This window comes from Peromyscus leucopus, chromosome 1 (assembly GCF_004664715.2).
Source record: "Peromyscus leucopus breed LL Stock chromosome 1, UCI_PerLeu_2.1, whole genome shotgun sequence".
NCBI classification, from domain to species: Eukaryota; Metazoa; Chordata; class Mammalia; order Rodentia; family Cricetidae; genus Peromyscus; species Peromyscus leucopus.
In genome coordinates this window covers 92,758,053-92,780,303 of record NC_051063.1, presented here as the reverse complement: position 1 = coordinate 92,780,303, position 22,251 = coordinate 92,758,053, and the positions used below count along the sequence as shown (strand labels likewise).

Genomic DNA, 22,251 nt, shown 5'->3' with positions numbered 1-22,251 from the left:
CTCCACAGTGCTCCATCTCATCATCCAGAGGCATCACTGCCCCTGCTGAGGCAGTCTTAACAATCTCTCCCTCCAGGTTTGAATCCTAAAGATTCAATTCTTCTGTCTCCTCTCCTCTTATCTTAATGACAACATTCAAATCTCAGAAAGACATACCAACTTCAAGCAAAATGAAGGCATTTTCTCCACTAGGGCCATGCTTTGAGGGAGAGTACTTCACTCAGGATTGCTAAGTAATGAAGACTGAGTGGGTGGCCCATGCATGAGAAAGGAAGGCTAGGGATTGTGTTTCTCTCTTTAGAGTCTTTGGTGTGCGTCTGCAGTCTGCCTGTGATCCCGGTCAGCACCTAAACACTCCTTAGCATAGGATGAACGTTCTTGGGAGTTCCTAAATTCTTTTCACCATGCAAGGAGGTGGCATCTTGGTGCCACATTTTTCAGCCTCTTGCCTTTCTGTATTCACACAGATCTGCACATACTCTTATCTGTGCTCCTTTGGACTCTCCTAGACCTCCCACTCCTGGACAATGCCAGTTATTATGGGCACTGCCGTCCATCATTGTCCTTGTTAAATGATTTGCACATGAAGGTACCTGGGATTTGTCTCCTCTTGAGCTCATTTCTTGTGAGATAACACATAAATCCATCACCTGCTGTAGAATGCCCATGCCAAAGGTCAGCTGGCCAGTTCCTGCGCTATCAGTACTGGTTCCTGGAAGAGATGGAGTTGCACAGCATGACTCTTCTGTGTGTGGTCAGAGTGGTCCAGATGCTGCTCTAGAGCCCACTGAACCTTGAGCTTTCTGCACAGATACTTTTTCAGAGAGACAAAGGTGTTTTTAAAAAGTGCCTCTTCTATTTATCTAGCCTGATTGCCACCTATCCATCTACTCTTCTATCTATACAGCAGTCCATTCACCCATCCATCCATCCATATATCTACCCATCAGTCCGTTCACCCACCCACCCATCTACCTATCTATCCTTCCATCCATCCATCCACTTATCTATCCATCAGTCCATTCACCCACCCACCTACCTATCTATCCACCCACCACCAATCTATCCATCACCTACCTACCTAACCACCCACCCATCCATCCACCAACCTATACATACATCCTTTGGAGGAAGGATGGGAACATAGTGTCCTTGCAATGTAGTGGGTAGAGAAACTTTGACTTGGAGATGTTAAATTTTAATAAGTTATACAGGTATTATCAAAGTAAGAACTAGCCGGGCGGTGGTGGCGCACGCCTTTAATCCCAGCACTCGGGAGGCAAAGCCAGGCCGATCTCTGTGATTCGAGCCACCTGGCTACCAAGTAGCTCAGAAAGCCAAACACAAGAAAACTGTTCGAAAAAAAAAAAAAAAAAACAAAGTAAGAACTAGAATTCAGATGTTTAAAATTCTGTTATTCTAGCATTGACACTTATACAGCAATGTGCAGTTTAAGAAGTGTTTAACATTCTGTGATTCCAAGCTTATGAGTAGATGGTGTTAGACTCTTTCCTATAGGTGAGGACACTGAGGTCAAAGTAGCTAGGTGATTTTCTGAATGTCACTAAAGTCAAAGTAGCTAGGTGATTTTCTGAACATCACTAGCCACAGCCTAGCACCTGAACCTGTGATTCCTTGAAGAAAGAGCTTGTCAGCCAGTGTCACTGGCCATCTTTTTAAATATCAAAGCTGATAACCAACCCAGCCAGATCTAAATTCCTCCAGGGTTAGGCTAGACCAGATAACTAAATATAAATGTTGTTTGCATTGAGCCAAAACAGTTCAGGATGTATGGGGACATGGCTGTCTTCAGCTAGTCAGATTAATTATCAGACTAGCGATGGGTGGCATTGGTTGTTTTGTAAAGAGGGAAACCATTTAGTTTAATAAATGGCTTTTGGCATATCAACTCTTTCAAATCCTTGGAAAATCGTGATAAGAAAATGTTCCTAGGGTGAAAGAGCTGGAAACATTCATAGGAAGAGAACGTAAGCCATTTGTTTATTCTATGTTCCCTCAGCCTGGCCATGAGAAATATTTGGTTTATCCTTATGCTTCTGGTTCTTTGTCAAGTATAATAAAGTCCAGAGTGATTAGAGCCTTCTTGTGAAATGTATTTTCGTTTATGTTTTAACAATCTCATACATGTATGTAATATATTTTTATCACCCCCGTTCCCACAGAAGCCCCTCTTCTCCCCACCAGTGCCCTCAGACTTTCACGTGTGTGTGTCTGTGTCCATGTCCCACTGAGTTTAACTAGGCTCACTAGCATGAGCATAGGTGGAGGTCATTTAGCGGCTTACCAGTTGCTACTCAAGGAAATGGCTCTGGGCTAAGGTCTTGGGTCAATATTTGGCTTCCAATGAGAAAAATAAATAATTAAATCTCTACATTTTCATTTTCTTAGACTTTTGTTTTGACCTGAATCCCAATAGTACTTTTCATTGGGGAAAGTAAACATGGTTTGGATGTGTGTGCGTGGCTAACCTTTCTATGTAGACGCATTTTATTTCCCAGGGTCACCGTGGAGGCATCTAAGATGCAAAGGTTGCCCCCTGGTACTGCATTTATTCTCCCAGGATTTAGGATCTTCTTAGGAGCTGCTGACTGGGCCCACCACCCTGGAGTGCATTTTGTGAGCCCTTAAGTCACATTTCCGAATGGGGTCTAGCAAGGCTCCAGTTGTTTGAACGGTCCCACCCTAGGCTGTCAAGTATAAGGGGAAGAGTAGGATGTATTGCTCTTTGTGAGAAAAGCCAAGTCCTCATTGAAAGTAGAAACAAAAACACAAAGAGAGCCCTCAGATTATGCACGAAGCTTTCTTGTTGATGGGACATTCTGTACTTTCACAGCTCTGGTCTCTGGGCCTAAGTGGCATTCACAGTCAGTGGAACTGGGAGCCCAAACAGTTGGTGCCTCTAAAACCCAACATTGTTGGAAATAAGGTCATCTGTTTCTCTTGGTGTCTGTCCAGCATTTAGACTGGGATTATTTCCATTCAGAAAACAGTGATTTATGAGAAGCTGAAGGAGATGTTGAAGGGAGGCAGGGCCCTTTGATCTGCTCTTTTATGGCGTCTTGGTCAAATTTTCGAACAAATATCCAGGACTAAACTGTTGTTGGTCTTTCTTTTAATGGGATTGGTGAACATGGCAGCTATGTGTGTGTGTGGTGTGTGCAGTATGTGTGTTGTGTGTATGTGGTATTTGGTGTGTGTGTGTGTGTGTGTATGTGTGTGTGTATGAGGGTGTTTATTGGACTTAAGTGATGCACAGTAGACTCTGTGCTGGGGTTCCAAGACAGTTGTTTCAGAGTATCCAGGCATGAAAGGACCCTTCTGGGGCAAGGTAGCACTATGCTTGGGCCTGGATGGGTGTTAGGCCTGGGTGTGTAGTAAGCCTGTGGCACTTCTTCCAGCATTTATGATGTCTGAAAGGCTGGGATGTGATGTGGACCTGCCATGGAGGAAGTCAGAATATAGGAGAGTCCATACAGTTGGGATACGTGCTCTGTGGGATGTGACTCCAGACTCCAACAGGAGAGAACTGTTGGGAGAAGGTCCAAAACACTGCAAGTTGGTAGTTAAGATGTCTGTCCTTAGGAAATAGACCTATTCTGCGCTCAAAGATGCATGTGGAGAAGATATAGCACTCCGCCTCCTCTCCCACCCCAGACCATGGTGACAGCTCAGTCTTTACACCCCTCCTCATCTGCCTAGGCCAGCCTGATAGGCCTTGGTAGATTGTTCGGATTCGGTCAGCGGGGCTGCACTGTGAGGGGTTATCAGGATAGCTGGGTAATACACTATGAAAGGGAATGTGTCTATTAAAAGTTATAGTGAATGAGGGAGTCGGTAAATCTGAACCATCCCTGGCAAGCTGGACATTCAATCTCTAGTCCTCAGGTTGGAGCTAATGTTTATTTGAAATGAGTTAAATCTTATAATGGTACCTGGATTGCAGGCTTAATTTGACACCAAAGCCCAGGACAGCTCACTCAAGTCCTGAGAATGCTCTCTGCAGGGTGAACCTGTCCCACCTCTTCATGGGAGGCCCAAGGAACAAAGACAGGGAGTTCCCTCCCATAAGGCAGCAAACACAGAGGGCACCCCCAGGCCTGGCTCTGACCTCAGGCACATGATTAACCCCCTCCAAGCACACAGCCACTGTGATAGAAATGATGCGTGCCCTGCTTGTGTGACAGGATTTCTGAGACAGAGTAGAAGCACGCCCCACTATGCCTGGCTGTAACTCCATGGCAGCACTTATGTGCAGGGCCATCTATTCCCATGTCTACCATTCGGCTGACAGCCGTGTCCAGATAAGCATGCCTCCTTCTGTGCTTCCAGTTCCAACAGTGTCCATGGCCCTGAGCTCACCCTGTTTCCTTGACCATTGCAGGTAGACACCCAGACTGAAGAGAACGACATGAATAAGAGGAGACGACAGGGCTTCAACAACCTGGAAGAGGTATGTATGCAGCCAGGCGGTGGTGGCACATGCCTTTAATCCCAGCACTCGGTAGGCAGAGCCAGGCGGATCTCTGTGAGTTCAAGGCTAGTCTGGTCTACAGAGCGAGATCCCGGACAGGCACCAAAACTACACAGAGAAACCCTCTTGAAACACCAAGAAAAAAAAAAAAAAAGAATATATGCCTGGGCTCAGTTGATACAAAGCCCATGTCCTAAGGGCCAGTGGCTTTGGGTATGCTTAGCTGTGTCTCTAGTCCTGGTCCCATTTTGTTTTTTCTCTCATGAACCACTGGGATCCAGGCTCAGTTTGATCACCTTACTATTCCCTACCTGTAAAACCTTGCAGGATGAAACCTCCCTGGGGTGAGGGCTACAGCTCTCAAATGTGCCAATGCATCCAAAATGTTTGAGCTTTGACGGGTTCTTAGATTAATAGGATGACATAGATAGCATAGTTAATTAATATGGAGTTACTAATTATAGTAAGCAGGAAAGAGACCCTAGCAGGCCTGCTCTCTTCACTTGTTGCTGCTTTTTTCTTCGGTACTTGGAGTCTTTAAGAAAAAATGTTGAGTGCCCGTGAGTGCCACCCTCTGGTAAAGGGAGAAAATTGTAGGAGATAGTGTCCAAGTCTAGAACCTGCCTCTGCAAGTGTGAGCAGGAGGGTGTGCAGTCTACTTTAGTGAAACAATATAAAGAGACATAAGATGTGCACTTCATTTCATTTTACTTGTGCATGTGTGTGTACATGCTGGAGGGTAATCATGCACCTTGTATGCCTGTGAGTGTGTGTACATGCTGGAGGGTAATCATGCACCTTGTATGCATGTGAGTGTGTGTCCATGTCAGAGGGTAATCATGCACCTTGTATGCCTGTGAGTGTGTGCACATGCTGGAGGGTAATCATGCACCTTGTATGCATGTGAGTGTGTGTACATGCTGGAGGGTAATCATGCATCTTGTATGCATGTGAAGGTCAGAGATTGGTGTCAAGCATCTTTCTTGTTTGCACTCCACCTTATTTTTGGGGGACAGGGTCTCACACTGAAATGATAGCTCATCTATTAGGCTGGACTGGATGGCCAGTGAGCCTCAGGGATCAGCCTGCCTCCACTTCCCACTGCCAAGGCTATGGACACATTCCACTGCACCCAGCTTTTTATTTGGGCTATTGGGGGACCTGAGTTCAGGTCTTCATGTTTTATATGCCAGTCATTTTACCAGCTAAGCCAAATTCCCAGCCCTGTACTTCATTTTTCAAAGCCACCCTAATTCTGCAAAAGGAAGCTTGCATATGCTAATGAGGTGTGGATGCCAGTTTTAGCTAGGCTACAGGCTGATGTCAAAGATGACTCAGAGGCACATGGGATAATTCATAAACTATATTGGTGCTTGTTCCCAGGACTTATAAGAGACTTACTGCATCTTCCGTGTGGTTGAAGAGGTTTTATTGCTGTAGTTTGTAAAACATTATTGTTCATGCCTCAGACTTGTTCTACTTCCCATCAGTGAGCTGTCAATCAAGCCAGGAGCCCACCATGATAGAGTGCAGCTGCCCACCATTTACCATATTTTCTGATAAAAGAAAATCTGGAGTTCACATCACATCTTACAATGTGAATATGCTCACTACTCTCATCTGAAGCGTTTCCAGAGCTTTGGGGTCGATCCCATCAAGAACTGTGGCTTCAGGGGCTGGAGAAATGGTTGAGCAGTTAAGCAAGCTCATTGCTGTTCCAGAGCACCTGAGTTCAGTTCCTAGCACCCACATCAGGTAGCTCTCACCTGCCCATTGCTGTTCCAGAGAACCAAGTTCAGTTCCTAGCACCACATCAGGTAGCTCTCACCTGCCTAAAACTGCAGCTCTGGGGAAATCCAATGCCCTCTTCTGGCCTCCACAGACACCCATGTGCATCACACACACACACACACACACACACACACGCACGCATTTAAAAAATGAAAATGAAAGAGAAATGCACCCCTGGTGCCCTGACTCAGTGAATCAAATCTGGTTTTGAAAAGGGAGCAGAGTTTATTGGTGCAGTGGTGACTGTGTGGCCCGCTGTTCTCGCCCACTTTGATTTTGTGCAAACAGTGTTCACTCAGTAGATTTCATCCTCCCCTTGAGTGTGTGTCCATGTGCAAGCCACACTTCATCTGCTAAAGCAGGGAGTGGTTCTCCATTGTGTGCTCGTCTAGCATGTAACTACACTGTGCGTACACAGCCCCCTCCCCAGGGCTTCTTCTCTTTGGGATCTTATTTTTAAAAGCAGTCAATTTGAGCTTGTGTCTTCCCACACATCTCTTCTGAATGAACACATCTTTCCCATGTCAAGAAAGCAGTTCCTGTGGGGAAGACTCATTGATCCTTCAGTGGCTTGACCACCCACTTGGCACAGTACCCTCTGTATGATCTGAGATGTATGGGAGAAGATGCCATGGAACAGGAAAAGACATGTTAGGAAATACTAGAAATTTTCAAATTTTATTAGTTAGTAGATGAGTGAGATGGAACTCAGTTTTATAAACCATTGTAACCAAGCTTCCTATCACTCCTCATAAGTCTTATTACCATCATGCATCCCAGTAGGATGAATGTGAAGGGCCCTTCATCCCTGTGCCCTGAATCCCTGGAACCTCCGGTGCCAGGCTAATTGTGAGAGCTCATCAGACCAACAAGACTGAGATCTTTTTATAAAACAGCTGCCAAGTGCCCTTCAGAAGAGTCAGAGCCAAGGAAGATAGTGAAATTGCCAGAGATTGGAGGAGACTAAGGAGACGGGATGAATAAATGTGTGGGATCCTGGATGGGAGCCTGGAACAGAAGAGGGTGGAAACGGAAAAACTGATGCAATCCAAACAGAGCCCCTGGTCCAGTTCGCAGTATTATGCCAGCGTCCGTTCCCTGGCTTTGATAACAGTGCTGTGATAATTCCTGAAGCTACTTCAGAGTGGCTGGGGGAGGCATGCTCGAGAGCAAGCTGTACTTCTTTGTACCTTCTGTGTAAATCTAACACTATTTCTGAATTATTTTTTCTTTAGAGATTGGAGTTGTGGGCGAAGTTGGGAAAGGGAATACAGAGGAGCAAAAAGCCTACAGCCTGTGCTTAGGATAGCCTAACTCTCCTCACACACTCTCTGCTTGCTTCTCAGCCAAAATTATGTATTTTGGAAACTATTTTATGTAACACTTTATTAGAACTGGTTTTCGTTTGTTTTGTTTTGTTTTTTGCAATAACCTCTTGAAGTAAGACACTCCTCCCATTTTGTAGATGGGGCAAATTCAAAGACATGAATCGCCTAGGTCCAGGGCTGAGAGGGAGAAAGACTTCAGACTCTAACTGCCGGGTCCCCAAGCCTTGTGGCCATCCTTTAGACACTGAGGGCCCTGCGTCCTGAGGATCTTGTATCCAGTGTGCTGATTTAATCTTTGCAGCTGCCGGCCTTCTCCAGCCGTAGCTTGGGCTCCAGTCAAGAGTGCGCTAGAGAAGGCAGCAATCAGAACAAAGTCAAGTCCATGGCCAACCAGCTGCTAGCCAAGTTTGAGGAGAACACACGGAACTCTGCAGCCCTGAAACAGGTAAGGCTGTCATATGGTCACTGGACCTACTCCACCAGTGGCAGAACCCTGCTGGGCTAAAGTTTGCCACCTTGGTCTGAAGAAAAAAAAAAAAACTTTAGCCTCCTGGTTATGCAATAGCAGACTTTTCCATGGGGTTAGATAGTAACTCATTTCTACTTTGGAGTCATACTTTCCTGTTAGAACATTTAGGCCTCCATACTGGATCCCTCAACAAATAAGGGTGATAGCATTCCAGTAAAAACCTGTTTACAGAAACAGGCCCCTGGATTAGGCCTGTGAGTCACAGTTTGCTGGTGTCCATCTTACAGTAATTAAATCCATTTCCTAATTTGGTTTTGCACTCAAATCATGATTTGTAGCCAGTCTGAGATGGGACAACTCAAGTTGAGAGGCTGTGTGGGAGAATCCTGCCCACGTCCATGGTGAGATGATGCATCCTGACCAGAGGTGCTGACTCAGATAACTGCAAGGTCTTAACCGACTTCCTCGGTGTTCCCTGGTGCCTCTCCTCTCCCCACACCAGACAGGCCCTGCAGGGTGCCTGTGTTTGACCAGGGCAGGCTGGCTGCTGTGGTTCAGGCTGCAGAGTTCTCTGCCCCACAGAGTCTGTGATCTTAGCTTGGTTCCTCTTCACTGCATTGGATGGATGTTGTCCTGCTATGATACGTTGTCATATTACAAAACTCTGGGGTCAGATTCCCTTTGTCTATGGTGGACGCTGGTCCCATGACAAAATTGAGCTCATTTGGCAGGGGCATGCGGGGGAGGTGGGAGTGGCCAGTCTCTACCCTGGTTAACTTTAGAGGCAAACATGAAAGGCTCCTTGGTCTTGGGGTTAGCCACACCTCTTCTGAATAACTAACCTTCCCTAGGAAGTGGATTTTTTTTTTACAAAAGGGCAATTTTCTTGAGTCCTGTCTTTGTCTAAACAGTTTCCACAGTCCTTTCTGGACACCTGGCTCTGTTCATTTGGCCTGGACATCTCTGTCCTGGAGTGGGCAAGGTCTCTGTTTCCAGAAGGACTATGCTGGCCACCCTAGCCTGGTGTAGGCTGGCACTGATGGCCCAGAGCCCTGTGTTTAAGCCAAAAGCAAGGCCTGTGGGATTCACACGTTGTCCCAGAGCAGACTTGTCCATCCACATGCTTGTAGAGCCAGGGATCCAGTTTCCAAGCCGGGCCAGCCTTGCAGGAACCTAGCCAACACCATCTCTGCTCCTCCACACGGTGGAGGAGCAGTCCTTGCTGCGCCTCTGTCCACTCCACATGCCTGTCTCACTGGCCTTTTCTTTCCTGTCTCCTGGGGCTGCTTCTCTGGACTGCCTTTCTCCTCCCAGGACTGCCGCCGGCTCTCAGGCACAGGTAAGCCTGTCTTGTGCTCTGCCTCTCGCCCTCCTGGTACCTCTCGCTGCCCCAAGCTGGAGGAGTCAACTCCCAAGCTTCCGCCTCCTCTGAAAAGGCAGGTAGGGCTCTTTCCAGTGGATACTATTTGGTAAAGCCAGAGGGAGGGGACTTTGAACCAAAGGGTGGGATCCATGGCTCCCTCCGGCCTCGATATGTGACTGATTGTAGAGTCCCTATGCATGCGGACACAGTTCAAGGTCACTATCCTTATGGATAAGAATGACTACATAGACAGCACCTGAAGTCCATGCCACTGGTCCCTCAGCCCATCACAGGTGTTACCCAGCCAACCATGCATACACTTGATGCTGTTGCTTGAAGGAAAAGTAAACAACTCCATGTGGCCACTTTGGAGAATTCCCATGCCATGCTTTATAGAGGGGCTAGTGAATAAGCTGATTTCCAAGTTATTGAAAAAGCAATGGTAGAATGGGCTCAGGGGTTGGGGTGGGGGCTTGTGACTACACCCACTGAAAGAGTGAGGCTGAGGCATGGTAAAGGCCTTTCCAGATGTCTGACCAGCTAGAGCCTGCATGGTGAGACTGTGGCATATCCCATCCCTGGCTTGGAATCTGGACAGAGTCAGGATGAGTGTCCACAAATTCCAGGGTCATCTGGTCAGCACTGGGTGTTGTATGTTGGGTACCAGAGGTGGACAGCAGTAGGTGCAGGTCTGATGCAGCAACTGTGTGACCGTGTGCATACCAGTCTCACAAGGAGGTGTTTAAGGTATTCCCGTGTCTCCTGCACACTCAGGTCAATCACAGTCCCTAATGGGTCAGACCCTCTTTAAGGTGTCCTAGGCAATCTCAGAACAGAGATATGCACAGGGACCAGGGTTGTAGAGGTTTGACTGGGGGCTCTTAGGCGAGCCAGGACTGAGTACTCGGATACCAATACAGGTGCAGAAGTTCCTTCTCCACCCAGCCTAGTCTGTGACCTTTCTCACGTGGCACCTGCTGCTGTGCGCTCTATCTCCAGTCCTCGTGGGGGTGGGGCCTGTAAAGGGAAAGCAGCTGACTTCTCCCTCTCTCCCAGTTCTCCTCCGTGGTGGCGACAGGACAGGTACTCAGAGAACTCAATCAAGTACCTGCTAGTGGCGAGTGCCCAAGCAGACCCTGGAGAGCCAGGGCCAAGTCAGACCTGCAACTGGGCGGGGCTGAAAATCTCGCCACGCTGCCTCCCACCTGCCAAGGGGCCCTGGCCCTGTCCGGGGTGCTGCGGCGACTGCAGGAAGTAGAAGAAAAGGTCCTTCAGGTGACCGCCCTCCTGCCTACTGTGTCCATGTCCTGTCCTCCCTGCTCCTCATCCACCCAGAGCGGGTCCCTTTTCCTCTGGTTCCCTCCCTATCTCCTGTCTGCTGTGTGTGTGAGGAGACAAACCTGGCTGACTCCTTCCCCTCTCCCTTGAGGTGACCCTCACGGCCACTGTCACCCTCTTTCTCCTCTCTCACCTTGACTGCAGAAGAGGGCCCAGAACTTGGCTAACAGGGAATTTCACAAAAAGAACATTAAAGAGAAGGCAGCTCACCTGGCCTCCATGTTTGGACACGGGGATTTACCACAGGTAAACCAGGGCCTTTCGGAGTCTCCAGGAACCAGGGCTGCATGTCTAGTCAGGTAGCCATGAACCAGCCCCGGAAGCCCAGTTCTCTCGCCTTCCTTTTCTATAGTACAAGAAGCAATTCACTTTTTACACCATTGATAAATTTGGGCTTGCGTCTAAGAGACCCAGATGTATAGTTTTGAGAGAGTAGACACATGATGACAGAGGAAATGGAGGCAGGAAAGTAAGTTCAAGTGGAAAGAACCCCCCACTCAGCAAAAACAGGGGCTTGAAGACCCTAGTTGGGCTGAGTGAGGTGGCTCAAGTCTTTAATTCCAGCATAGCAGAGGCAGAGGCAGGTGGATCCTGTGAGCTTGAGGCCAGTCTGGTCTATATAGTGAGTTGCAGGGCAGCCAGGGCTACACGCTGAAACCCTGAGTTCATACAAAGTAACATTAAATTAAATGAAACAACCTAATCAAGGGTGACTTTGGGATGTGATGCTGTCATCCACAAATGTGCTTGGTCACATTTACAGTTATCCTGGGGTGCATGTGGACTGTAGACCGTAGCTTGGATACATGTATGCTTAGTTTCTAAATAGACTTGGAGCTTCCTGGGAAGGAAACAAAGGACTGATGGTCCACCGCAAGGCTCTGGGTGCCTTAAAGGTGAAAGCAAGCCAATAGCTTGTGCTGTCACAGCCCATTGCCCTCACCACCACCCCCGGCCGGTCAAGGAGATATGTCTCGACTTCAGCTCTGTCTCTCAAAGCAGCCATGCTAAGCTAATGCAAGAAACTTTGCCTTAGCATGGGAAGTAGAGCTTCCTCCAGACCACCTACATACTCAGAAACTGGTAGAAAAAGGAGAGTTGGTCTTCGCGGAGCAGGAACTGAGAGTAATAGTGAAGTAATAGTGAAGGCCAGGAGGTGGGGGTGGAGGTGGGGGTACACTTGTGAAATCCTCCTCCTTCAGCAAGCTGTCTCTAGAACACATTTCAGCCACCTTCGCTCAGCCTCCTCCTGTGTCTCCAGCTGTCAGTGGAGTCATGCACAGAGGAGGAGTATTCTGCATTGAGTTCATTGCCAGCGTTTTAGCAGCCTCCAGGAGGCTAGTGCAAGTGTGTGCCGACAGCTGTGGAAACCCCAGCTGTGGCGGGCTGCCCCCATTGGCTCAGAGCTCTCCCCTCTGAGACTGCAGCTGCTCCCTCACACCAAACTCTTCTATAAGGGGGTCCTATGAGTACTGCAGTCTGAGGCAGCCCCAGGCAGGAGCAGAATGGGTCTCCTCAGGGTATTTCAGGGAGCTGGAACTGTAGCAGAATGCAGCGCAGCCAGGAGCCACGTAATCCCACTTGGCTCCAAAGACACACTTCTGTGTCATCCTGAGAGACGGGCCTCAGTGTCTGCTCCTCCGTGGGTATAATAAAGGCATGATCGCCACACCTGTCACAGCTGTAATCCTGCTTTCTTTCCTGTCTCTGTTCCACGCAGGATAAACTTCTGTCTAAACGTCTGCCTCACACTCATCCTCCATCTCCTCCCTCTTGCCTTCCGTCTCCTGATCCAGCTGCTCCTTCCTCTCCACCAGCTGCCGACTCTGTTTCTCCTGCCAGAAAGGTAGTCGTTCCTGAATCATTGCCTCTTCCACCCCCTGCATGTTCTGGGATGTTCTCAGGCTCCATTTGGCCGGCACAGCCAAACATCTGGAGCCAGGCTTGGCTGGGATGAAAGTCTGTTAGATATTGTCCAACAGTCCTAGATCCGGTTTGGGGTTTGTGTTAGTGCATGCGTCTAGCAGAACAGCTCAAGCCTGCGCTGCCAGCATCACTCACACAGAAAGCATTCATCGGGGACCCGGATGCTGAGCCCTGCCCAGATACTGAGAAAATGAAGGGGAAGCGTTGGACCCCTTATTGCAATGTGGATGGAAACACCACCCCATCATAAGAGTAGTCACACATTTAATATGTGGAGTTGCTGAAATTTGGCGTGCCTGACCTAAGCAAATGGCAATTTCACACAGTACACTTAATACAGCACTATTCATGAATTTTGTGAGATGTATAATGGGCAAGATTGTAAGAACAGAAAGAAGCCTGGAGATGGTTCAGAGGCAGTGATAGGAGACCTGTGTGGAAGATTCCACAGGAACAGTTTTCTAGATAGAGAGCTAGGGCGCGGTAGGAAGTGATCAACGTGTGTAAAGGTAGGCAGACAGGACTGACATGAAACGAGAGGACAGAGTGACTGGTGTCACCTGGCTTTGGGATGACTGATGGTGTGTGAGGATGTACAGAGAGTGAGAAAGCACACAGCGTGGTCGGCATGTTAAGGAGCTTCATCCTCACTGGGCTACCCTATGTTCTTGAAGGATGATTTGGGTGGCAGTGCAGAAGTCAGCTTGGAGGAAGAGAGGCAAGGAATGAGCTGTGACGCAGTGGATAGTGAAGGGTTCCGTGGACGAGAACTAGTTTGCATCTGTGGCACATTTTTAACCTCCAGGATGAGTGAGTCCCCAGCCAAACTGTGCTCTGCTGAACAATCTGTTGGCCAGGCTCCTGCAGAGGTCAGCGAGGAGGGCTGAGTGTCCCGTCTGAAGGACTCCTGTTTTGCTTCTGTGTTATTGAGCTGGTGCACACCCAGCTTCATGCTGTTTTAGCAAAAAGTTCCAAGTTGCCCCCTGTTTTGTAACCAGGAGTTCTATTCCCATTATACATAATACATACATAATATGTGATAATCACTATGGAAGATTTGAAGCATTAGTAGAATCCTGGGGTGCTGATATCAAGGGGCACTATAAAGTGGGATGAGCAAGAAGGGCCATCCTGTGACTGTGAGAACTGAACAGGGGCAGAGTCAATAAGAAGACAAAGGTTCAAGAAGAATCTTGGGGTCCATAGCTCTCAATCTGAGGCTCAGTGGTCTCTCTGAACCAGATAGATGGAGGAGCCCTGGCAGCCCATAAGTAGTGTCATACCTGGGGATAGGCTGAAGGGGATTGGCTTGGAGATGGCCCTGCCTCTATAGCTTTGTTCCTTGTTTCTGTGGGCTTGATACTGTGTGGGCAGAGCCTTTCTGTCCCCCAGGCCAACCTCGATCATGAGATGGTTGTATAATTGGGACATTTTAACAGCTTCCAGCTTGTTAGTTATGGGCCAATGTGTCTTTCAAATGTGGCTGGGATAATCTGGAAGCTCTTAGAAGCCACCGTGGCATGGTGGGTAAGTCTGTGAATCTCTCTATGCTTCAGTTTTCCCTCAGTGCCCACACTCAAAGACCCTGCCATTCTCACTATGGGTTCATGGCAGGCAGTTGGGGATGGAGTTGTGAGAGTTCGGGTGCAAGCCTCTTGAATAGAGTCTTCCCAGCCTTGCACCTACCCAACCTTTCCCTCCCTCCCAACTCCTCATCCTTAAGTCAGCACCAGGCTTTGCATGTGCAAAGTCCACCATCATCCTTACCTCCCCAAGGGTGGACCTGGCTGCCCCTTACAGCTGCTGATGCCAACTTGTTGATAGACAGTTTCATTCCATCCTGATGGAGCTCAGGTCATCTCTTCCAAGAAGAAAACCTGGAGCTGGATGCTTCTTCCCATCAGATGAAGAAGTCCTCTGATTGCCCAGTATGAGGCTGCTACAATTCACAGAAGTGCAAGGAAGAAAAACATCTGACAGTTAGCCTTAGCTTCCTATCAGGTAGCATGCTCTGATCCTGCCTTGGGGTCTTGGACCCCAACTCTGAGAGTCCAGGATTGGTCACTTTGTGAGGGGAGTAGATTTGGCCAAACTTACTCTGAGGGTCACATATTACTGACAGGAACACAAACATGAGTCACCAACCCCAAGAGATGTGGCCAGGGCTCTGCTTTCTGTCTGTGTCTACCTTCTCAAATGATGCTTTGAAGTTCAGATAGGTCCTATGGGGTTTTGTCTGAATAATCAGTCTCGAGGCCCTCTTTTGTACCTTGGACTATGGGTTCCATGTCCAATCTTATGACTAGCTCCATTTTCTCATTTGTCTCATCAAATCCCTGTCACCCATTCTTTTTTTTTTTTTTTTTTTCTTTGAAAAGGGGAAGCCATGTCAATTTGGTCCACAGTTTGGCTGCTGACATTTGCCAAGGCTGTTGAGCTCTTACAAGAACAAGATGGCGATGAATGATTGCACAGCTGGACCAAGGATTGCTTTGCTCTGGCTTAGCCAGCTGACAGAGCCTGCAGAGCAAGGAGTCCCGCAAGAGGAGCTGCCTCTACCCCTTGGGGTGTTTGTGTTAAGACCAGACTTGCAGGATTTACTCTGGGATTTATGTATTAGAAGGAGATACCATCAGTGGGCATGTTTTGGCTGGGCAACCTGTCTTGTATTATCCCTTGCTAGGAGAGATCTCAAGGCACCCTCCATCCTTAGCATCTTCCTTCTGTCCCAGGATAGGGCTAGGCAGCATGTGAAGGTCTCCAGTGCACATCCCAGTCTAGGGGTATTTGAATACACCAGTGCTGGTGTGTATTAGAGAAGTGGGATGTTGTTAAGTAGAAGAATCTGAGCGTAGAACCAGACTTGAATTTAAAGCACCACTCACTCACTGTGTGACTTTGGACAATGCAGTGGGCCTCTCTGAGCCTTAGTTTCTTAGCCTATAAGCTGGAGATGTATCAGCTACTCTTTGGGGTGATTAGAACATTGCAGTGATCCATCATATACAAAATGCCTGAAATACTGAGTAAATGTTCCTTTTCCCAATAGAAGAAACATCTAGAAGAAAGCTCATTTACCTAAAACACATACATATCTCTAAAATAGCAATCCTTTTAAGGAAATGCTTTAAAGGGTTTCCATTTTCTACCATAGTCACTTAAGAACAAGCATCATCCTGGCTAATTTGGAATCCAAAGGGATCTCAGACCCAGCGGGTTAAATGCATATGATCAACTTTGCGTGCCTGTCACCATAGGTAAAGTTGGGCAGATTAAGACTCCGCCACGGGAGCTCATAGCCCTCAAGGCTTGCCTCATCTCAGCTTGAGCATGTCATTTCCAATATCCTTAAAGAACACAGTGTTGGTCCCTTGTTCTCCCCTTGCCTCGGGCAGAGATGAGGAACCAGGTCCAAAGGCCTGTTCTCTGTGGTTTTCTTATCTAGGGGCTCCTCACTGGGAGATGTCCTTGACCCCCAAGATCCAAAAGACCACTCTGACTCTCCTGACTGAATCTTCCCCTTCCCACAAACCCTTAGCTCCAAATCCCTGGAACCTTGATTCTTGTTCCCTGACTGTCTTGTGTGGGCTGGCTTGATGCTCAGAACATGCTAGCTGGCCACAGATGACTCAACTCTGCAGAATAGCACTGCCTGGATACTTGCTGTGTGAACTGAGTTCTGGACCCAAATTGGAGAAGTCCTACTGTTTTGAGTCAAGGGGCCCAGCAACCTGCATCCTCCTCCATTGAGAGCATCATATCTGCTCTGCCAGAGGTAGAGAGATGACTAACTGTCAGGACCACTGACATCAGGGATGCAGACTTGGGGAGTAGCTGAACCAGGCCAGGCCAGTGTGAGAAAGACTCCCACATCTAGATACCTGAGCTGGAGGGGGTCACAAGGCTGGGTGAGGACTGTCTCCTGGTAGAAGGCTAGCCACCCCTGCAGCCTTTGGCATTGATGCTTGTGACAATATCTGTGTTACTATGCTTGAATCAAGAGTGTCTCAGGGAAGACAAAGCCACACCACTGTTTGTGCAGAAAAGAGAGTCTAAAAACCAGAACTTAAAACGATATGCATGATAGTGCCCTAGTCTCATAGGCTACTTGCTGAGGACCTCTGGGTGCCCAGCACTATGTTAGGCTACACCCAAGGTCTTTTGTTTTTATTATGTTAGTTGTCTGTGTATGTCTACATGAACATATGCTGTATGTGGGCGCCTGCAGAAAGAGGCATGGACCTCCTGGAGCTGAAGTCACAGATGGTTATGAGTCACCTGACGTGGGTGCTGGGAACTAAATTCCGGTCTTCTGAAAGACTAAGATGCACTTGACCTCTAAGTCACCTCTCCAGCCCCCACCCAGGGTCTTCTAGGGTGCTTCCACAACCCTGCAAACTCGGCAAGAGAGAAACCAAGGTTCACAGCAGAGAAATAATATATGTGAGGTTAGTCAAATGTCATGTGAGATGATGACCTGCCCCAAATAACCAACCATTCTGTAACTCATTCTAAGGAAGTCACTGAAAAATAGTTTGAATTCAAAAGGAACAGCAAATAGTGAAAAACATCCAAATGTAATTCTTGAAAATTGTAAGACTATAAGTTATGTAAGAACTGCAAACCAGTCCCAGGGGATTCTAAAATTGCTAATTCTTAATGGTTTTGTTTGTTTGGTTGGTTGGTTTTTGGTTAACTCACCAGATTGTCCAGTTTCACGTTTAAATAAATTCTTCCCCGGCAGATCGCCAGTGTTCCCCTCATCCAGCCCCACCCCCACAAACACATGTGGCTTGCCATTCAACGTATGTGAATCTTCTTGCTGAGAATGTGTAGCTCGTATGCTGTAGTCACAGCAGGATGAACTTTCTCCAGGTCTCTTCGTGAGCTATGCCTTTCATCGTTTCTCAGAAGACAGGCCACCTGGTAACTCTCCAGCTGGTGCAAACAAACATGGTCCCCAGGCAGAGACTGGGTTACAGCCTCCCTTTCACAGAGCCAAGAGAAACATCCTCCTGTCAAGAAATAGAATGAGCTGGATAGATGGCTCAGTTAAGAGCACTTATTGTTCTTGCAGAGGGCCTGGGTTCAGTTCTCAACACCCTCACAACATCTGTAACTCCAATTCCAGGGGATCTGATGCCCTCTTCTGGCCTCTGAGGGTACCAGACACGTACATGGTACATGTACATCCATGCAGGCAAACCCTCACACACATATAATACAATAAATAAATCTAAAATAATCTTTTAGAAGGAAGATAACTCCCAGTCCTCAGAGGGATGCTCACTTTCACCCTGGTCTTGAGTAGCCTCAAGAGCCCTCTCATCCCTTGGGGCAAGTCTCCATCTTTATGAACCTCTGTAAATCCCATTTATGGCTCAGTGATCTGGGATGGTTCCCAGCAGGTGGGAAGAGCAGCTAAGAGACCCACTGCTGACTTAGTTGGCTCATAATGAAAAACTGGGTATGGTCTTCATCTTGGACATTACTGTCTCCCAACTCCCCACTCAGCTGCCAGATGACTTGCACAGCTGATTAGAATAGCTGAACAGGCTGTAACTATCCCAGTGTGTTTCAGGGGACACCCCAGCACCCTCACAGCCCTCTGCAAGCTTCAGTGATTTCTTCCTAAGACAGGATTGCTCAGAAGTTCGGTGGCATAAAGTGCTTATTAGCTAAGTAGTTGATAAGGTCTCATTAGACACTGGGGTATCTCGTCTCAGAGAGTACAGGCTGCATCTCGGCTCCATCAGGAGGCAGGTACTGCCCGTGGGTGTTGTGGCACCCCTCATCTCCTTTCTGGGAGAGTGATATGGAGCCAGTTCACATCATAGGAGGCTGGGAAGGCAGTGCCTGGGGGAAGCTAGCCTCCTTCCCCTCTTTATTTTCAAGCAAGCCTTGTGTTCTACAGCCTCAGTATGAGGGGCAGAGTTGGGGCCCCACCAGGGGATGGACATCAGACAAGCAATGGCTTACTGTCCTGAACCAATACACCTGAACCTTCCCAGAAGGAGGAGCCAGGTTCCTAAAAGTAGGAAGAGGTTGTGTCAAAGCAGAATTCTAATCTTTCCCAGCTACACCAGGCAGGGGCAGAGCTAGGGGGCCTGGCCTGGCAACTGCTACTCACAAGTCAAGACACAGAGGCTTTGCACAGGCTGAGGCAGCCCCAACATACACTAGAGAGATCAGAACCCCTTACCCCAGCAGCCTCGAGAACCCGCCTCATATGGAGTGACTACCAAACTTTGCTCAATGGGACAGCTTCTAGACTAGCCAAAGGTGTGAGGGGTCTGTGGCCTTCTCTCCTGCCTGCTCAGTTTCCTTTCTCTTCACCCCCATGATATCTGCTTTGTCTGGGATCTGAAGAGTTAGCCTGGGATGCTGGAGTAACTCTGCTCCAGGAGCTGGGATCCATGCTTGGTTGCAGTTCCCTAGATCTGCTTTGTTCTCAAGCCTGGCTCTTAACCACATTGGACGTGGCTCCCAGGAGCAGTCTTGGATTTGGATGGCAGGCATTGTTTTATCACATAAGACTCAGTGTTACTTGAGGCAACTTGTACCAGAGTCCTGGCAGTCTAAATAAATGGATTGCTAGTTCTATCAGGCCATGCCTCTCAAAGGTTGAATTTGGAAGGCAGCAAGGCCTTGGAGCCTCCTTCAAGAGTCTGGGGATCACAAACAGTCCTTCTGGCCTCTTGGGCTATGCATTATTCACCTCCTGTCAGAGCAGACAAAGCCTTCCCAGTGTGATCTGTCAGAGCTGCTGCGGAGGAAGGGGCTTGGAGGAGCTTGGCTGGACCTGGCTGTGTGATTATTCCATCCCCTATTTGAGCTGTTCAGTGATGCTGCTCTGTAGCCATCCCTCCAGGGCTGTCTTCTGGCTGCTGTGCTGAGCAGGTCATGGGGCAGGACTAAGACCTAGCTTCTCTCTAGATGGGTTCCAAGGCATGCAACAAGCTCCTAGACTTCGTTCACTCATTTAGGAAAATGCAGATCTTTGTATCTTAGAAAACAAACCGCAGACACGTTATGTACAAACTTCCTTCCCCACTCCCTGCCTGTAATTCCACTGTCTGTGATTTTGTTGTTGGTTTGGGGTTTGTTTATTTGTTTTTCTGAGTTGGGGGCAGATCTCATTCTATAGTTCAGGCTGATCTAGATCTCACTATCACTCAAGCTGAACTCAAATCCACAACAATCCTCCTGCTTCAGATTGCTGAGTTTTGGAATTCCAGGCATGTGTCACTGGCTCTGGCTCTGTGATTGAACAACGCTGCGCAGCTCACAGGAGTAGAAATGTGCACTTTTTCCTCTTGCTACCACCAGTGTGGGGGCTCTTGCCCTCGGTCCATTTCTGTAACTCTGGGGCCCACTCCTGGTGGTCTAATTTACCTCTGGAAACTCTGGGGTTCTGCTTTCCTGTGGGCTGGAACCCTCTTGCTTGCCCTGTGCTCCTGCTGGGTGCTAACTGCCTTTCCTTTGTCTGTTTCCTTACCTCTGCTCTCGGCTAGCTCACAGTAGGGAAAGTGTCCAGCGGAATAGGGGCTGCAGCTGAAGTTCTGGTCAATCTGTACTTGAATGATCACAGACCTAAGACACAGGCCACCTCTCCAGACCTGGTAAGGAAATGCACTGTCAGCCTCCACCTGAAGATATTTGTCCAGCCTCACCAGACAAGAGAATGGGAGGATCCAAAGGAACCCCTTTCTCCGGGAACAAGGGGGTGCTGAAAGTAGACCGGATCCAGCAGAGGCTGAGGGAAACTACATTTCCTCAAAGACTGACTTCACTTGGGTCCTTGTGGTTCATTTTCCAGCAAAGACATGCTCCTTGCTATCTGTGGCTTTCAGGATGTATTCGGTATCAGGCCTGCAGGGCTGTTGGACAAGTCCCCCACCTTCAGCATTTAGTGTCCAGCCTAAGTAGACCTGGGAACTGAGACATGCGTGGCAGGGCGAGCACACCTCCCCTCTGGCTGTCTCCCTCCTCGCTCTAAGTGGCATGTTGCCATCAGCAACACTGCCCCGATTGTTGATCTGCTCTCCTTTGGGCTCACTGATCTGGAATTGCCCAGCACCAGCCTGCTCCAGCCCTTCCCTTCCCCATTGCAAGTGTGGAGGGAACTGGAAGGCCCAAGCTTCCCTTTTCGGCACTCTCTTGAAGAGATCGGAGGTCACACCCAGTCCTCACTTGATCCCTATACTGCAGGGGGCAAAGCATATATCACGCCCTCTCTTGGTTTCTTTTCCTGTTGCTGTGATGGACTACCCTGACAAACATAACCTCAGGGGAGAGAGTTTATTTAGCTCACAGTTCAAGGCACAGTCCTTCCTGGCAGGAAGTCAAGCAGGAACTTGAAGCAGGTGGACACATTGCATCCACAGTCAGGAAGCAGAGAGGGATAATTGGAAGCTTACTGCTGCTGTCTATGCAGTCCAAGCTCCTAGCCAGAGAATGTCACCACTCACAGTGCATGGGCCTTCCCACCTCCATTAACTAATCAAGGTAATCCACCACAGGTATACCCAGAGCCTCATCTCCCAGGTGAGACTAGAGTCTGTCAAGTTGACAAGTAGCGTTGATCATCACACATCATCATCCAGTGACAATATACCTCTAGGAAGGACTACAGGAAACCAATACTAGGTAGACATATTCAAGCGAGATGCCCACTCGTTTAGATCAGCCTGGAGGAGAGCCCCTGCAAGGGTGAAGGCTGTGTGGGGAGTCTGTCTTCCTGCCCCATGCTATGTCTGCAGTGACATAAGCAGCAGCCAGGAGCCCTGAAGATGCTGGGGTTTGATTAAGAACTTCAACATCCATAGGCCTGGCCTTTAAAGATGTATTCACCTAGCACATTGCTCTTTTCTCCTGGCCCTAGGAATCCGTGAAAAGGACATTTCCCCTGAGCCTGGGCGGCAGCGACACCTGCTACTTTTGTAAGAAGCGTGTGTACGTGATGGAGCGGCTGAGTGCTGAGGGTCACTTTTTCCACCGGGAGTGCTTCCGCTGCAGCGTCTGCACCACCACCCTGCGCCTGGCCGCCTATGCCTTTGACTGCGATGAAGGTAACCCTGGCAAGAGAACACTGGCCTCTGGCCTCTGTCTCAGATGTGACCTTGCTCTGGGATTCCAACCCTCTGGAGGCTGGAGGGCCCCCAACACTTACCACCAAGGGAGTACGATATCATCAGGAATGCCACTTAGGGAAAGATCCTGAAAGATCCTGCTGTAGAGAGCAGAAGCCGTTGGCACCAACAGTGCACAGAACACAATGACACCTGCTGTCTGCTCAGGGCCCTCACTTGTCTCACTCAGCCCACCGCTTCCCATGGTACCCGTGAGGCCAAGATAACCAAACCCAATGAACTGTGGGACATGCCCAGAACTGTTCCAATTATACCTGACCTGTAGTAAGAGCTTAATGAGTGATGGCGTACTAATATAGTACGTGGGGCTGGGGAGACTGCTCAGGAAGTTAAGTCCTGTCTGGCAACCATGAGGACTTGAGTCCTGAACCCGTGTTTTGTTTTGTTTAAAT

The 22,251-nt window shown here is 48.5% G+C and overlaps 1 protein-coding gene across 9 annotated transcripts in view; it reads left to right on the top strand.

The window, feature by feature from the left end:
* Nucleotides 1-22,251, top strand: part of Mical2 (microtubule associated monooxygenase, calponin and LIM domain containing 2) — a 129,058-nt gene that overhangs the window by 99,283 nt on the left and 7,524 nt on the right. For 8 of the 9 annotated variants that reach the window (XR_003735217.2, XM_028875851.2, XM_028875852.2 and 5 more), the window contains 8 exons: nt 4,403-4,471; nt 7,913-8,056; nt 9,395-9,520; nt 10,500-10,718; nt 10,926-11,027; nt 12,502-12,627; nt 20,222-20,329; nt 21,592-21,778. Coding sequence is in view for 8 of the 9 variants with exons in the window: in XM_028875851.2 (XP_028731684.1) it covers nt 4,403-4,471; nt 7,913-8,056; nt 9,395-9,520; nt 10,500-10,718; nt 10,926-11,027; nt 12,502-12,627; nt 20,222-20,329; nt 21,592-21,778 (1,081 nt within the window). In the remaining variant the exon portion in view is untranslated. The remainder of the gene's footprint in view (nt 1-4,402; nt 4,472-7,912; nt 8,057-9,394; nt 9,521-10,499; nt 10,719-10,925; nt 11,028-12,501; nt 12,628-20,221; nt 20,330-21,591; nt 21,779-22,251) is intronic. The other variant, XM_028875853.2, reaches the window with a different exon arrangement.